This window comes from Thalassophryne amazonica, chromosome 16, assembly GCF_902500255.1.
Source record: "Thalassophryne amazonica chromosome 16, fThaAma1.1, whole genome shotgun sequence".
In the NCBI taxonomy this organism is placed as follows: domain Eukaryota; kingdom Metazoa; phylum Chordata; class Actinopteri; order Batrachoidiformes; family Batrachoididae; genus Thalassophryne; species Thalassophryne amazonica.
The window spans coordinates 80,685,237-80,701,295 of record NC_047118.1 but is presented as its reverse complement, the minus strand read 5'-3'; the positions used below and the strand labels follow the sequence as shown (position 1 = coordinate 80,701,295).

The following is a 16,059-nucleotide window of genomic DNA, read 5'->3' as shown; positions in this document are numbered from 1 at the left end:
ATTTGCAGGATTCCCCTCTAAATATTCTCCTATCCGCTGCACTAAAGCCGGTGCCCACTTAAAACTGGGTGGACTGGGATGATGTAGATTAAGTGTCTTCTTCAGGGACTCAGACAGGTAGCATGACCAGGATTTGAACCCAGGTCTACATATTGGCATCTACATATTGGCTAGCCAGCTCCTTAAACACTTGTCTACCTGTCACATTCCCTGGTTTATAAATGATGTCACCTGATGTTAGTGTGCTGAAACAGTGATTCAGTTTGTTTACATGGACAGTAATATATCTCATCCTATTTCAATATACTGCAGAGGAAACCTCGTGACGGCCTTGTGGGTACAGAATGAACAGATTGTAGAACTTCAGACTCCAGCTGTGAGTACTGCATCACCAAATACTGTTATGTTCTGTCCTTTCCCCTTTCCTACCTTATGTTTTCTCACTTTTATATTATGATGAAAATGTTTGTAGTTTAATTCTGGTCATTAATTAGCCTTTATATGTTTTTATTATTGTATTATTTGTTTCAGTCAGCTAGCTTTTTAAATTTTATTCATACATTTTAGGATAAATTTATTGATTCTGCTTATTAATCGCTAACTTTTTATTGAGAACTTGCCTAAACATTGCAGAAAGAAAGGTTTTTATTTTTCATTTATGAACAAATTGATGCATAGTCCACAAGGAAAGCTGAATTAAGATGTATTTATCTTAAAATATGTGCACAGATTGTCTTTGTCAGTAGTGTTTCGCAGAGGTGGGACGAAGTCACTCTCAAGTCATGAATCAGCAAGTCCCGATTGTTTGCAAGCTGACTTGACTTGGGACTTGCAGATTGATGGCTTGAGAATGACTTGACAGTGACTTCATCCCACCTCCGGTATTTCGTTTGACTGAACCTGAAAAAATGTTTTATGTCATGAAAAATGTGAAAGAGCTGTTTATTTGGTTTTAATTGTTTGCACAGTTCCTCTGAGTGAGTGAGTGAGTGTTTGCACGGTGTTTTTCCAGCACAATCAATGAGGAAAGTAATTAGACTCCCTTTGTGTTTGCTCATGCACAGAAAAATGGCACCTCTTTTCTACACAAAAAGAAAAGAGAAAAATGAAAAAAAATTAACTGATCAGGGAGCTGGCATTTATTTTTTTTAATTACCTCCGCCAAGGAGGTTATGTTTTCAGTCACGTTTGTTTGTCTGTCTGTCTGTCTGTTTGTCAGCATGATAACTTAAAAAGTTTTGAATGGATTTTGATGAAATTTTGTGGAGTGGTTGGAAATGACAAGAGGAACAAGTGATTAAATTTTAGTGGTGATCCGGATCATGATCCGGATCCAGGAATTTTTTTAAAGGATTCTTCACCATTGCGGGATAGGGGGAATTTTGACATTCTAGTTTCTAACTCCACAAAAACAAGGCACAAAGGCTTGAAAAAAATTAGGGTGTAACATAGTCAAATGTTCTATCAAACAACAAAGTTTGGTGATGATCGGATCCGGATTCCGGATCTGGTGATCCAGAATATGCAAAAATATAGGGAAAATAGAAAATGTCAGTGTGAGGTGACAAATGAAGCTAGAGATGCACAACTAACACCAAATTGTAGCTGAATCTGTACTGATTCAGTAAGGTGTCATCAGATTTGATGTAGCTTCAAATGTTATGGAGCTAGATCCAGAAGAAAACCGCCATTACCGAAAAATTGTTTTTATACAATAACCTTTGAACTAATAAAGACATAAAAGTGATTTCAAGTTCTAGTGGTATGTTTTCATGGTCAAGGATGTCAAATATACAGGAAAGAAAAGTGTATGTATCATAGTTTTGGTTGTAATACTGAATTGTTGAATAGATCACTGTGCCAAGGAGGGAATCTCTTTAGGGTCAGTGACCCTATGGCCTTGTTTAGAGAAGTGTTTCATAAATGTTAACAAATTAATATATTTGCAGTTTAGCTGAATAATAAATTGAATTTTGTCTCTTATTTGTTTTTGTCTATAAGTACATGCAATATCAATATTAGTGCTCAGATGACAGTAGCTTCTGGGAAAGGTGCAAGTTGCAATAAACTGTGATGCCAAGCGCTAAGGATACATGCTATCCAGTCACAGCAGATTAAACTTTTTTTTACTACTGAGCAAACATCATGGTTAGACTTTTTTAGGTTCAATGATTCCATGGCGTGTAGATGTTATGGCGTCAGTGACCCCTTTGGCCTTGGCGGAGGTTTGCACTCTGAGTGCTTCTAGTTACTGTTGTGTTTCATTGTCTTATAGTTTTTTGTGAAGCACTCTATCATTGCTCAACATGCTCTGTAAGTAAATAATAATATATTAATAAAGTCCTAAATTACACAAAATGCATCATCTGTGAGCTGTCAGATTAAAAAAAAAGTTCAGTTTTTTTGAGGAGTGTATGGTCAGAAATTGGCCAAAGCACTGTAAAATAAAAAAAAAGGAAGAAATCCCAGAGAGCTCCAACAGCTGATAAAACACTAAAGATCCCTGCTAAACAAATCCAAAGAAACAGTTGTAAAATTTAAAATGTCACGACTCATTCTGCTTAAAAGCCAACAAATAAGAATGGGTCTTCAAAAAATAAATAAAAATAAATAAATTAAAGTGCCAGTGTTGGTGATTTCCTGGTAGGGAGGGAGGGGGGGGGGGGGGGGGGGTTCCACACTTTTGCAGCAGCTACAACAAATACACCCGCTGTTAAACTTCAGTCTGGACCTGGAATGACAGATAAGGTTAACTTCAACTTTGCCAAAAAGTTAAACGCTTTCTACGTCTTGCAGCTGAATGAATAAGTCAGATGTTCATTTGTCTTCATTGATGGCCAAAGACGGTGTAGTGAATATTAATGCCTCCATACGGGGCACCAATAATAATGTAGTGAATATTAATAATAAAGCCTCACATGTGGGCACCAATAAAAATGTAACAAATATTAATAAATTTATTGGAATAAATGTATTAATAATTTACTGAATCGTGCTCACGGAGCACCGATAAAATGTAGAAAGTAGTGATAATTGGTGATTTGAGTGGAGACACTTTGCTTTACATATATTCAGGCCTCACTACGGGGACCCTTGATATGTAGCATTTAGTTGTAGTGAATAAGTAATTAAACTCCCAAATTGAATTAGACTGGATTAGGCCCCAAAATAACGGGTCACCAAAATAATTGATTTAGGGTTTAATACTTATTATTTAAGCATTAATGGGGCACCACTTATTCTTTTTTTATATGGCATAATTACCATAATTTAAACATTAATTTATCAGTCTCAAATTAATTAATTAGTCTCGATTTGGTTTAATCAATCTCTGATCTGAAAATCATGAATTCTTCAATGTGGTTACCCGAAATAAATCATAGCAGAAAATATTTACAATTTATTTACAATTTATACAAGAAATGAACATTTGCCTGGCATTTTATAGACAGACAGTGATAAAAAATACGTTAATTCAGGGAAACAATTGTCTTACTCATGAGACGTTAGAAGAAAGAGGTGAAGCTTAAAACTTTAAGTAAATTAATCTGATTGCAATTTAGTGATGAATTTTGAAGCCAATTATGAAATGGAGTATTATAAGAATGTCTTTAAAGAAAAAGGAGATGAGGAGCCACCTGTACTCATTGACAACAAACCTCCTTCACGGAGCAATTTAGTGATGAATTTTGAAGCCAATTATGAAATGGAGTATTATAAGAATGTCTTTAAAGAAAAAGGAGATGAGGAGCCACCTGTACTCATTGACAACAAACCTCCTTCACGGAGCCTGGACTGGGTCGATTAGCTGGTGTTGGAGGGCTGGTTCTGTCTGTCCGTCCGTCGTCGATATCGGGCAGCGTGAGCTCACCTGGGTCGGAGGGGTTCACTCAAAGGTGTCCCAGGGTGATCCCAGGGCTTGTGTCGGCCGGTTTCACCAGCTGCTGCAGTCAGGTGTGGAATCAGCGAAGTTGTCAGCTTGCAGTGACCCAGAGGTGGAAAGTGTTTGTTGAAAATGGTTCTTAGTAGCTTTCAAAATGGTTGGAGCCAGATTAAAATCTTTGTGACTTTAGAAAAAGTAAAACTTTAATAAGAGCGTTGAAAATTGAATGAAAAAGGAAAAATTACTTTTTCTGTAAATTCGCTCTTAATTTGAAGAGCTCAGCTCGGAAGTTCTCTCAAAAATTCAAAAGCTTGATGCACCTTCAGGTTAAACTTTGAGTTTCTCCCAAAGGTAAAGAATGAATGAATGAATGCCACGTGGTAGCTTAGCTTAGCAATGGCTCTTGGCCCAAAATACAATTAAGCGTTAAGGAAAAGAGAGAGGAAAAAGTTGCAGAAGAGGAAGAGTGGGAGCAGAGAGAGGGGTAGAAGCCGCGTTCTAACTTTTAAAGGGGGACTTTCGTCACTAAACTCCGCCCATTGAGGGTGTGTGTAATCTCAGACACTTCATGTCTTAGAGCAGGCAGAAATGATTCAACTATTTAAACACATTAATTAATTTGAAATACTATTTGTTCTAAGGCACCCAAATGAACACATTATTATGAGACATTTAAACACATCCTTTGGATAAACAGAGTACTTCAACGTCAGCATTTTAGATGCTGCAGAAAGGTCACTCACACACACACACACACACACACACACACACACACACACACACACACACACACACACACACACACACACACACACACACACACACATACACATCAGTTAACATGAGCACATCAATAACTGGAATGACTACATGCAAAGAATTTCGTTTAAATAATAAATGCAACAACATTATAAGTCTTTAGATATAAATGAGAGACATACTGATGTAAATTCTTATTTCAAACCAAAGGTCTTCTCTTTGTTTTACTCAAGATAAAAGTTAGTTGTGAAGAATCAACGATTTATGGCCACGTGTTATCATGGAGGAAGGTTCCCCCCTGGATGAGGAGAGGTCCTGTCTTATCTTGACCATAAAAGTTTTGGGTTCTCCTGTGCTGGAGAAGCTCAGATTCTGACGTTAAGCCATTATCATGTCATGTAGTTCACGAATTACAACCTTGTTTTTCTCTGGAAGGCAGTGTTAGACCATGGGGTGATGTCTCCAAAACTTATCTGAAGATCTCCAGATGACTTAGGAATTTCTCCACTGAGGTGGAAACAAAGTCTCTGCATCCAGTGGGTTTTATGGTTGAGAGAGGATTAATATATTTTATTTAATCAGGTCTAATCGAGGCCTTCGCGCTACAATGGACATCGAGAGAAGTTTGTGCAGAGACACCAGGTTCAATATCAGATGAATGCCAATGATATCAGATGTGTTGAATGTTTCACATTTTAATAGATTACTTGCTTATCTGTTAACAACATGGAAGCCAAACTTGTCTTGTGTTCTTACAATGTGTTCCATTTCCACACAGGGAAAGTTTTGGCAGACGATGGGTTTTTCTGCCAACGGCAAGCAGTACCTCCATCCTGAAGAAGCTCTCTACCTGATGGAATGTGTGAGTGTCGTTTACAAAAAACCCACACATTATTCTGCTGCATAAACCCCAGCGAATGCTTCTTTTCAAGATTGCCATAATCTAGTGCAACAAAATTTAAAGCATTATTTGTTTGCAGAGGTGGGACAAAGCCACTATCAAGTCAATCTCAAGTCATCAATCTGTAAGTCCCAAGTCAAGTCTCAAGTCAGCTTGCATACAATTGGTGGTCATTATGACTTGAGACTTGACTTGGGACTTGCTGATTCATGATTTGAGAGTGGCTTGATGGTGACTTCGTCCCACCTCTGTTTGTTTGCACCAGACTTTGACCAAAGGTCTCAGAAAAGGCTTTTTTTTTTAAGTCTTAAATAATTTCCTTCGGGATTAATAAAGCTCTTTCTTATTCTCTTAGTTTTAGTCAATTAAATATAATATTTTTATCAATTTAATCTACAGGAGATTTAAATGATGAAAATTTTATGATATGTAGTTGACTAAAACAACTTTAGATGACTAAATTATCACTACAGGGTGAGAAACTTGACTATCCGGGAGGGGATTGGGGTAGAGTGGCTATGTCTTCCCTTTGAAAGGAGCCAACTGTGGTGGTTCGGGCATCTGGCGATGATGCCCTGGACTTCTCATCAAGGGAGTTCTTCCAGGCACGTCCAACTGGGAGGGGGCCAAGACCCAGGACATGCTGGAGGGACTATGTTTCCCAGATGGGATGGCATGGGAATGCCTCTGGATCTCCCAGGACGAGTTAGAGGACTTGGCCAGGGATAGGGAAGTGTGGGATGAGCTGCTTGGTCGACTGCCACCGTGACCCTGACCCAAATAAGCATCAGAAAATGAATGAAAATCAAATCAATTTTATTTATATAGCGCCAAATCACAACAAACAGTTGCCCCAAGGCGCTTTATATTGTAAGGCAAAAGCGATACAATAATTACAGAAAAACCCCAACAGTCAAAACGACCCCCTATGAGCAAGCACTTGGCGACAGTGGGAAGGAAAAACTCCCTTTTAACAGGAAGAAACCTCCAGCAGAACCAGGCTCAGGGAGGGGCAGTCTTCTGCTGGGACTAGTTGGGACTGAGGGGAGAGAATCAGGAAAAAGACATGCTGTGGAGGGGAGCAGAGATCAATCACTAATGATTAAAAGCAGAGTGGTGCATACAGAGCAAAAAGAGGTGAATAAAGAAACACTGGGTGCATCACCTGAGCCTGGTTCTGCTGGAGGTTTCTTCCTGTTAAAAGGGAGTTTTTCCTTCCCACTGTAGCCAAGTGCTTGCTCACAGGGGGTCGTTTTGACCGTTGGGGTTTTACATAATTATTGTATGGCCTTGCCTTGCAATATAAAGCGCCTTGGTGCAACTGTTTGTTGTGATTTGGCGCTATATAAAAAAATTGATTGATTGATCATGGGAAACCCCCCAGCAGTCTAAGTCTATAGCAGCATAACTAAGGGATGGTTCAGGGTCACCTGATCCAGCCCTAACTATAGGCTTTTTCAAAAAGGAAAGTTTTAAGCTTAATCTTAAAAGTAGAGAGGGTGTCTGTCTCCCTGAGCCGAATTGGGAGCTGGTTCCAGAGGAGAGGAGCCTGAAAGCTGAAGGTTCTACCTCCTATTCTACTCTTACATACCCTAGGAACTACAAGTAAGCCTGCAGTCTGAGAGCGAAGTGCTCTATTGGGGTGATATGGTACTAAGAGGTCCCTAAGATAAGATGGGACCTGATTATTCAAAACCTTATAAGTCAATCAATCAATCAATCAACTTTTTTCTTGTATAGCGCCAAATCACAACAAACAGTTGCCCCAAGGCGCTCCACATTGCAAGGCAAGGCCATACAATAATTATGAAACACAGTCTACGTCTAAAGCAACATAACCAAGGGATGGTCCAGGGTCACCCGATCCAGCCCTAACTATAAGCCTTAGCGAAAAGGAAAGTTTTAAGCCTAATCTTAAAAGTAGAGAGGGTATCTGTCTCCCTGATCTGAATTGGGAGCTGGTTCCACAGGAGAGGAGCCTGAAAGCTGAAGGCTCTGCCTCCCATTCTACTCTTACAAACCCTAGGAACTACAAGTAAGCCCGCAGTCTGAGAGCGAAGCGCTCTAATGGGGTAATATGGTACTACGAGGTCCCTAAGATAAGATGGGACCTGATTATTCAAAACCTTATAAGTAAGAAGAAGAATTTTAAATTCTATTCTGGAATTAACAGCGAGCCAATGAAGAGAAGCCAATATGGGTGAAATATGCTCTCTCCTTCTAGTCCCTGTCAGTACTCCAGCTGCAGCATTTTGAATGAACTGAAGGCTTTTCAGGGAACTTTTAGGACACCCTGATAATAATGAATTACAGTAGTCCAGCCTAGAAGAAATAAATGCATGAATTAGCTTTTCAGCATCACTCTGAGACAAGACCTTTCTAATTTTAGAGATATTGCGCAAATGCAAAAAAGCAGTCCTACATATTTGCTTAATATGCGCATTGAAGGACATATCCTGATCAAAAATGACTCCAAGATTTCTCACAGTATTACTGGAGGTCAGGGTAATGCCATCCAGAGTAAGGATCTGGTTAGACACCATGTTTCTAAGATTTGTGGGGCCAAGTACAATAACTTCAGTTTTATCTGAATTTAAAAGCAGGAAATTAGAGGTCATCCATGTCTTTATGTCTGAAAGACATTCCTGCAGTTTAACTAATTGGTGTGTGTCCTCTGGCTTGATGGATAGATAAAGCTGGGTATCATCTGCGTAACAATGAAAATTTAAGCAGTGCTTTCTAATAATACTGCCTAAGGGAAGCATGTATAAAGTGAATAAAATTGGTCCTAGCACAGAACCTTGTGGAACTCCATAATTAACCTTAGTCTGTGAAGAAGGTTCCCCATTTACATGAACAAATTGTAATCTATTAGATAAATATGATTCAAACCACCGCAGCGCAGTGCCTTTAATACCTATGGCATGCTCTAATCTCTGTAATAAAATTTTATGGTCAACAGTATCAAAAGCTGCACTGAGGTCTAACAGAACAAGCACAGAGATGAGTCCACTGTCTGAGGCTATAAGAAGATCATTTGTAACCTTCACTAATGCTGTTTCTGTACTATGATGAATTCTAAACCCTGACTGAAACTCTTCAAATAGACCATTCCTCTGCAGATGATCAGTTAGCTGTTTTACAACTACCCTTGAAGAATTTTTGAGAGAAAAGGAAGGTTGGAGATTGGCCTATAATTAGCTAAGATAGCTGGGTCAAGTGATGGCTTTTTAAGTAATGGTTTAATTACTGCCACCTTAAAAGCCTGTGGTACATAGCCAACTAATAAAGATAGACTGATCATATTTAAATCGAAGCATTAACTAATGATAGGGCTTCCTTGAGCAGCCTGGTAGGAATGGGGCCTAATAGACATGTTGATGGTTTGGAGGAAGTAACTAATGAAAATAACTCAGACAGAACAATCGGAGAGAAAGAGTCTAACCAAATACCAGCATTACTGAAGGCAGCCAAACATAAAGATATGTCTTTGGGATGGTTATGTATAATTTTTTCACTAATAGTTAAAATTTTATTTGCAAAGAAAGTCATGATGTCATTACTAGTTAAAGTTAAAGGAATACTCGGCTCAATAGAGCTCTGACTCTTTGACAGCCTGGCTACAGTGCTGAAAAGAAACCTGGGGTTGTTCTTATTTTCTTCAATTAGTGATGAGTAAGATGTCCTAGCTTTACGGAGGGCTTTTTTATAGAGCAACAGACTCTTTTTCCAGGCTAAATGAAGATCTTCTAAATTAATGAGACGCCATTTCCTCTCCAGCTTACGGGTTATCTGCTTTAAGCTGCAAGTTTGTGGGTTATACCACGGAGTCAAGCATTTCTGATTTAAGGCTCTCTTTTTCAGAGGAGCTACAGCATCCAAAGTTGTGCTCAGTGAGGATGTAAAGCTATTGACAAGATAATCTATCTCACTCACAGAGTTTTGCACTGTGTTGGTATGTGGCATTGAAGAACATAACAAAGAAGGGATCATATCCTTAAACCTAGTTACAGCACTTTCAGAAAGACTTCTACTGTAATGAAACTTATTCCCCACTGCTGGGTAGTCCATTAAAGTAAATGTAAATGTTATTAAGAAATGATCAGACAACAGGGGGTTTTCAGGGAATACTGTTAAGTCTTCAGTTTCTATGCCATATGTCAGAACAAGATCTAAAGTGCGGTTAAAATGGTGGGTGGGCTCGTTTACATTTTGAGCGAAGCCAACTGAATCTAATAATAGATTAAATGCAGTGTTGAGGCTGTCATTCTCAGCATCTATGTGGATGTTAAAATCACCCACTATAATTATCTTATCTGAGCTAAGCACTAAGTCAGACAAATGGTCTGAAAATTCACAGAGAAACTCACAGTAACGACCAGGTGGATGATAGGTAATAACAAATAAAACTTGTTTTTGAGACTTCCAATTTGGATGTACAAGACTAAGAGTCAAGCTTTCAAATTAATTAAAGCTCTGTCTGGGTCTTTGATTAATTAATAAGCTGGAGTGGTTGATTGCTGCTAATCCTCCTCCTTGGCCCGTGCTTCGAGCATTTTGACAGTTAGTGTGACTCGGGGTTGTTGACTCATTTAAACTAACATAATCATCCTGCTGTAACCAGGTTTCTGTAAGGCAGAATAAATCAATATGTTGATCAATTATTATATCATTTACTAACAGGGACTTAGAAGAGAGAGACCTAATGTTTAATAGACCTCATTTTACTGTTTTAGTCTGTGGTGCAGTTGAAGGTGCTATATTATTTTTTCTTTTTGAATTTTTATGCTTAAATAGATTTTTACTGGTTATTGGTGGTCTGGGAGCAGGCACCGTCTCTACGGGGATGGGGTATTGGGGGGATGGCAGGGGGAGAGAAGTTGCAAAGAGGTGTGTAAGACTACAGCTCTGCTTCCTGGTCCCAACCCTGGATAGTCACGATTTGGAGGGTTTAATAAAATTGGTCAGATTTCTAGAGATGAGAGCTGCTCCATCCAAAGTGGGATGGATGCCGTCTCTCCTAACAAGACCAGGTTTTCCTCAGAAACTTTGCCAGTTATCTATGAAGCCCACCTCATTTTTTGGACACCACTCAGACAGCCAGCAATTCAAGGAGAACATGCGGCTAAACATGTCACTTCCGGCCCGACTGGGGAGGGGCCCAGAGAAAACTACAGAGTCCGACATTGTTTTTGCAAAGTTACGTACCGATTCAATGTTAATTTTAGTGACATCCGATTGGCGTAACAGGGTGTCATTACTGCCGACGTGAATTACAATCTTACCAAATTTACGCTTAGCCTTAGCCAGCAGTTTCAAATTTCCTTCAGTGTCACCTGCTCTGGCCCCCGGAAGACATTTGACTATGGTTGCTGGTGTCGCTAACTTCACATTTCTCAAAACAGAGTCGCCAATAACCAGAGTTTGTTCCTCAGCGGGTGTGTCGCCGAGTGGTGAAAAACAGAGATGTGAACGGGTTGGTGGTGTACAGGGGGCTTCTGTTTAGAACTTCGCTTCTTCCTCACAGTCACCCAGCCAGCCTGCTTTCCTGGCTGCTCAGGATCTGCTGGGGGACAGCTAACGGCGGCTAAGCTACCTTGGTCTGCACCAGCTACAGGGGCCTGGCTAGCTGTAGGATTTTCCAAGGTGTGGAGCCGAGTCTCCAATTCGCCCAGCCTGGCCTCCAAAGCTACGAACAAGCTACACTTATCACAAGTACCATTACTGCTAAAGGAGGCCGAGGAATAACTAAACATTTCACACCCAGCGCAGAAAAGTAGGGGAGAGACAGGAGAAGCCGCCATGCTAAACCGGCTAAGAGCTAATAGCTGCGCTAAGCTAGCGGATTCCTAAAAACACACAAAGTGAATAATGTGTGAATAATTTAGAGGTGATTCAGCAGAGAGAGCGCTTTAATTAAGGCACATGAAGATTACACTGTGAAATAAATCGTTATCTAGATCAATCTAACTACACAGATTAAACAGCTAACAGATACAGCAAAACACCGCTGTGCTCTGGAACAGGAAGTGATACAATGCTGCAGTGAGAGCCAACCACCAGTAGAGGCCAGTCAAGACTTCTTCTACCAATTGATATTTGACTTGATATTTGAATTGATAAATTATGACTAAATCTAAATAACATTTTAGTCAACTATGACTGAAACTTTACCAAAATATGTCAAAGTTAACAGTGATTCAGAGTTTGGCAGCAACTGATTTTAAGTGTTGTATGGCTGGGGGGGCCTGGCTGCCTTTTTGTTTCTGTCTTTTGTCCTGTCTTTTGTTTTTCCTTCCAGGTGGCTTGCATTTGGGACTGAGTGGCTGTGTAGCTGAGTTTATCAGGACCTCACCCTGATCACCTGAGGCTGATCACCTGCGGCTCGTCAGGACTCACAGCTGTGGTGCATCTACATGGATTGGAACATGGTGGCATTTAAGACTGGAGTACACAGTGTGTATTTGCCAGAGACTCGACCTTGTGACCAGACGGGTGAGATCGTCGTCTCGGGAGCCATCTCATCATCAGTGGATGCAGAGAATGTCCAGGTTTGATGCATGGTCTGTGAAAGAGGAGGGGGTGAGGTCTCACGCTCGTCAGCACACTTCCTGAGGTACGTTAGATTTTGTGACTAACATTTATACAGTCAGTAAATGTGGTGTCCCTCACACCTTATTATATTGAGCTGTATGTTGGTCGTGTAATCAGCTTCCTCTGCAGTGGAGTTTTGTGAACAGGATGTTCCATGCCTGCAGGGTGGGAAGCTGATTAGTAATTAAGCCAGGGAGTGTTTGCTGTTTGTGCACCTTTGAGCATTCTCTCTGTGTGTTGAGTGTGGACTCGCATAATGATTCCTTCTTTCACAGACTCGGTTTGTCGTGGCCACCTGGGGGGTGTCGGCGGGGTCCTTGGGTCCGAATTGGTTCTGGCTCCGGACCGTTAGCGCTGCTGGGAGCGCACCGCAAAACCACCACGCCAGACCGCGCGCTTTTTTCACAGCACTGTTATGTTCATTAAACTCTTATCCTTTGTACCGTGCTCTGCTTATTTTATACTGGGTCCTTCAAACGCTGGTCGGTTCTCCGGGCTGCGTCCGACACATAACATTAAGTTTTGGAGGGTTAATCTGTCCTACAAACACCTAAGTCACCTAAGCAGTTATAAAGTGGTAAGTAATATGAATTTTGCTCTCTGCTTTAGTCATTCTGGGCTGATTTCTTCATTTGAGGCCAAAAACTGGCATTAGGAAACCGCCATTGGAGAGTTTTCAGATTTTTGTAGTAGAGTTTTGTGTTGCACTGCCACAGGCACTGTAACAGTTGACAAGGCAGCTCATGCATCATGTGCATGTGGCTAATTAAAACCAGGCAATACTAGATGACTACAATCATGTTGCAGTGACAGTAATGGCCCAGTCACACGGCACACGACGATTCCTGAATGAAGGGAAAAAGTAAAAAACGTCACAATTCGTTGAGAAAAGGTGGATGAAAGAGCTTTTATCACTGAACAGTCTGCGAAGCAAGAGCGCAAAAGGGACGAAAGAGGAAATTAACAAAACCGAAGCTCACAATCTCGACGAAATGCACCTGGAGCCACAGCTGGAGCAGTGTGTGTCTGCGTCTCTGCATTCCAGGACTCTGCACTGGGACGGAGTTCACAGCACCTGAGTCCTGGAGAAACTGCAAACAGAATCTGTGGAGATCTGTGTGCACGTCAGTGGACCACCTGCTCTGGTTCCTCGTCCAGAACAAAAGAGGGATCATGTCCATCATTATCAGAATCTACACTGTCTGTTGACACGCTGCACGCTCCGTCTTCCTCCAATTAAAAAAAAAAAAAAGTGTTCCGTAGTCACTGCTCTATCACAGTATTATGTTCTAAGCCATATATATTTATTTATAACAGAAAACTGTCAAAAGGGATAATAAATATAAATATGTGTAAAGATGTTTGAATATATCAGAACAGTAAATTAATCAGTGCGTGTGAACACGCGCATTGACTCGTGCGGTTATTCCACCAGCTGATCACTGATCCACAACGTGAATTCTTCCTTCCAGAACAGCTCTTTATATAATCTTTTGAATTATCTACCTGTTGGCACATGTACAAAAGGACTGGATTGTCATTCCTACACTCAGATTGTTATATTTAATAAAAATAATAAGCGCACGCAGGAGCTCCTGCTGCCGCTGATGCTGCATTCAAGTACCGTCGGAAATTACACAACGTTTTTGTTGTTTCAAATTCAACATTTGCTTGTGGCAAAATAATTAATTATATCCACACAAAAGATTAATTTTGGCCTATGTAAGGTGCCTGAGCCCATTGAAGCTGCCCCCTACACAGATAAAAAAAATCCAAGCAAGCAGGCTGAGTTTGCCCTGTAATTTCCGATGTACATGAACGCAGCAGCAGTCTCAGCGCTCACAAACCGGCTTCTGCGCTGTGTGAAAACGTTCAGCTGCAACAACGAAGTCAAATTAAACAGTAACGTTACAAAAACTACACAAACACTTAAAAAACGTCAAGAACGACAGCAAAACGATACACAGGAATTGAGGTTTTCGTTGCCCTTCGTTCAAAATTTTCAACAATTTAAAAATCCTGTCGAAGCGCCCACTGCAGGAACAAAGCTGCGCGAAGGTTAAACGATGCCAACAACAGTCAACGAAGGTCCAGATTTCTTGTTTCGTCAGGTCTTCGTCACCCTTCGTTAAGTGCCGTGTGACTGGGCCATTAAGAATAAATCAAAAGGGCAACTTGTGAAGTATTTTTTTTTTTTGCGACAATGGAATGATTGTAGAGCATACATCACTGATGACTTTCAAAAAAGAACTGGGTGCACAAGTTTGAATTTATTTTATATGTTCTCTCATCCATACAGGCTCAATTATATACAGCATTCACAGTATTTTATTAAGTGGTGCTCAACGTTCTACGTCTTTTAATGTGCCACAGCTTATTAACTCCTCCTTTGTGATCATGATTGACAACAACTGATAGTTTCTCTTTGCCAGAATGAAAGGGATTTGTTTGCCAGCACTCATTGGACTAACCAATACTTGGAAAAATGGGAAGTCCAAAGAACTCAAAGGAGGTCTAAGGAGAAGAACTGTAGAGTTAAACAAGTTAGGAAGGTCTCTTGGAGCCATTTCTAAACAACTGCAGATTCCAAGGTCATCAGTTCATTTTCATTTCAAAGAAGACCCAAACTGTCACCCTTAGATGAGATGAAACTGGTTAGGATGTTCTGGAACAACCCAGGAATCACCCAGCCTCAGGCCTACCATGAAATGGAAGCTGCTGAAACACCAGCATCAATTGTCCCCAGTTTTACATTGCCGTGGACTGAGAGGATGCCAGTCAAAGAAGACGCCCTTACTCCAAAATCAACACTTTCGAGCTAAAATAGCTGAAATTTGCAGCTGCCCACACGGGCAAGGTTTTATTGTAAGCCGAGACAAAGACTGAGCTATTTCGTAACACTGACGAAGAAGTACATCCTCTGTTTTTCTCTCTTGGTGAGAGAGCTGACATTCAGCTCCCACTTGAGGTCCTGGGTGATGGTGATCCCCAGGTAGCAGAAGGACTCCACAATGGCGACTGGGGACTCACACAGGGTGATGGGGTTGGCCAGGACTGGGTTCTTCCTGAAGTCAACAACTATCTCCACTGTCTTGAGGGCATTGAGCTCCAGAACAGCCTTGGCCTCTACTGGTGGTTGGCTCTCACTACGGTATTGTATCACTTCCTGTTCCGGTGCACAGCGGTGTTTTGCTGTATCTGTTAGCTGTTTAATATGCACAGTTAGATTGATCTAATTAACTAGATAACGATTTGTTTCACAGTGTAATCTTCATGTGCCTTAACTAAAGCACTCCCTCTGCTGAATCACCTTTAAATTATTTACACATTATTCACTTTGTGTGTTTTTAGGAATCCGCTAGCTTAGTGCAGCTATTAGCTCTTAGCCGGTTTAGCATGGCGGCTTCTCCTGTCTCTCCCGCACTTTTCTGCTCTGGGTGTGAAATGTCTAGTTATTCCTCGGCCTCCTTTAGCAGTAACGGTACTTGTAATAAGTGTAGCTTATTCGTAGCTTTGGAGGCCAGTCTGGGCGAATTGGAGACTCGGCTCCGCACCGTGGAAAATCCTACAGCTAGCCAGGCCCCTGTATTCGGTGTGGACCAAAGTAGCTTAGCTGCCGTTAGTTCCCCTCCAGCAGATCCTGAGCAGCCGGGAAAGCAGGCCGGCTGGGTGACTGTGAGGAGGAAGCGTAGTCCTAAACAGAAGCCCCATGTACACCGCCAACCCGTTCACATTTCTAACCGTTTTTCCCCACTCGACGACACACCCGCCGAGGAACAAACTCTGGTTATTGGCGACTCTGTTTTGAGAAATGTGAAGTTAGCGACACCAGCAACCATAGTCAATTGTCTTCCGGGGGCCAGAGCAGGCGACATTGAAGGAAATTTGAAACTACTGGCTAAGGCTAAGCGTAAATTTGGTA

General features: G+C 41.0%; 1 protein-coding gene across 1 annotated transcript in view; it reads left to right on the top strand.

The window, feature by feature from the left end:
- The window catches only part of tsen54 (TSEN54 tRNA splicing endonuclease subunit), a 62,720-nt gene that overhangs the window by 22,708 nt on the left and 23,953 nt on the right, over nt 1-16,059 (top strand). The window contains exons 3-4 of the mRNA XM_034190525.1: nt 313-376; nt 5,421-5,504. Of these exons, the coding sequence (XP_034046416.1) occupies nt 313-376; nt 5,421-5,504 (148 nt within the window). The remainder of the gene's footprint in view (nt 1-312; nt 377-5,420; nt 5,505-16,059) is intronic.